Source organism: Tribolium castaneum, chromosome 6, assembly GCF_031307605.1.
Source record: "Tribolium castaneum strain GA2 chromosome 6, icTriCast1.1, whole genome shotgun sequence".
Classification (NCBI taxonomy): domain Eukaryota; kingdom Metazoa; phylum Arthropoda; class Insecta; order Coleoptera; family Tenebrionidae; genus Tribolium; species Tribolium castaneum.
The window spans coordinates 692,794-694,391 of NC_087399.1; the positions used below are offsets into that span (position 1 = coordinate 692,794).

Here is a 1,598-nt window from a genome sequence, read left to right on the forward strand (position 1 = left end):
GGACTTTGGTGAATTTTACTTTTCCAAGCCGGCGACATTGCAAAATGCCAACCAGCCAATAATTAAAAAATTAACTTCACAATTAAATGCTTTTTACCACAAAAATGACTGTCCAATTTGGCTTTTCTTTGACCCGACTTTCTGCAACAATTACTTTCACTCCCCAACGATTTCTTCCAAAGTCCAGTCGGACATTGCTAGTGCAAAAAACCAAAATTCACACAAATTGCCCAAAAATGACCCGACCTTCGGTCTACATAACACGCAAAATCAACGAAGAAGCCCTCAAATTACTATCAGCGACGTGAGTACCCAAAAAAATGAAAAAAACCTAACCTAAAAAACAATTATGACAGCTGTGATATAACATCATGGCCAGGACCGGATCCAGTCCCGCGCTCCGAACTCCTAAAAAACATCCCCGGAAAGGACGCCCTTTTCTGCATGCTCACCGACAAGATCGACAAAGAGGTGCTTGAAAAAGCCGACAAACTCAAAGTAATCTCGACCATGTCGGTGGGTTACGACCACCTGGAAATCCCCGAAATAAAAAAGCGCCAAATCAAAATCGGGTACACCCCCGATATTCTCACCGACGCTACGGCCGAACTCACCGTGGCTTTGCTCCTAGCCACCAGTCGGCGCCTCCTTGAGGCCAACGCCGAGGCGCGGACTGGGGGCTGGAAGGCCTGGGCCCCCTTCTGGATGTGCGGCCCAGGCCTCGGGGGCGCCACTGTGGGCATTGTGGGCTTCGGCCGAATTGGCCAAGAGGTGGCCAAGCGGCTAAAGCCCTTCAACACGCGTCAGATTCTTTACCACAGCCGATCGGCTAAAAAAGAGGCCGAGGAAATCGGGGCCCGGAAAGTCACTCTAGATGAGTTGCTCACACAAAGCGATTTTGTGGTCGTTTGTTGTGCGTTGACCCCCGAAACGAAGGGGATGTTCAACGAGGGGGCGTTTAAAAAAATGAAAAAAAGCGCCGTTTTTGTTAATACGAGTCGAGGGGCTGTTGTGGATCAGGATGCCTTGGTTAGGGCGCTTCAGAGTGGGGAGATTTGGGGCGCTGGGTTGGATGTGATGACTCCTGAGCCCTTGCCCCTCGATGATCCGCTTTTTGGGCTGAAAAATTGTGTCATCTTGCCGCACATTGGCAGTGCGTGTATTGAGACAAGGAATCAGATGGCTGTTCTTACAGCTAATAATATTTTAGAGGCTTTAAGAGGTGGCAAAATGCCTGCCGAGCTGATTCTGTAAAAGGGGAAAAAATAAAGAATTTCTAATGATTTCGCCGTGTTTTTGTTTCTAATTTTACACCAATTCATGTTAATAAACCGTTCTAAATGATGGTAAATTTAAAAGTATTGCTGGGTGATTCTAGAATTTCTCTATTTTTGGACTTTTTGATATGCGATGATCGTATATTTGCTCAACTGAAAATAACTTACATATCGTTTATTTTTTAAACTTTTAGATTAGTTACACCTTTTAAGTGTAATAGTTTTTCCATGGCCAAATGTTATCAAACAGAAAATTAGTATATTTATCAAAAACGATAAAAAAAGTGCGTTATTTTGCGTATCAGAAAAAAATATTTGCGT

The 1,598-nt window shown here is 44.3% G+C and overlaps 1 protein-coding gene across 1 annotated transcript; it reads left to right on the forward strand.

Moving 5' to 3' along the window:
- LOC662063 (uncharacterized protein) lies at positions 1-1,284 on the forward strand. Its single transcript, XM_968185.5, has 2 exons — positions 1-304; positions 357-1,284. Exons 1-2 carry the CDS (start codon positions 87-89, stop codon positions 1,252-1,254), a joined length of 1,116 nt encoding a protein of 371 aa, XP_973278.2. The 5' UTR covers positions 1-86; the 3' UTR covers positions 1,255-1,284.
- Positions 1,285-1,598: the final 314 nt, after the last annotated feature.

Excerpts from the sequence above, each read along its gene's own strand:
- LOC662063 (XM_968185.5), top strand. The coding sequence starts at position 87 with ATGCTTTTTACCACAAAAATGACTGTCCAATTTGGCTTTTCTTTGACC. Across the intron at positions 305-356 it reads CTCAAATTACTATCAGCGAC|CTGTGATATAACATCATGGC; the intron begins GTGAGTACCCAA and ends CAATTATGACAG.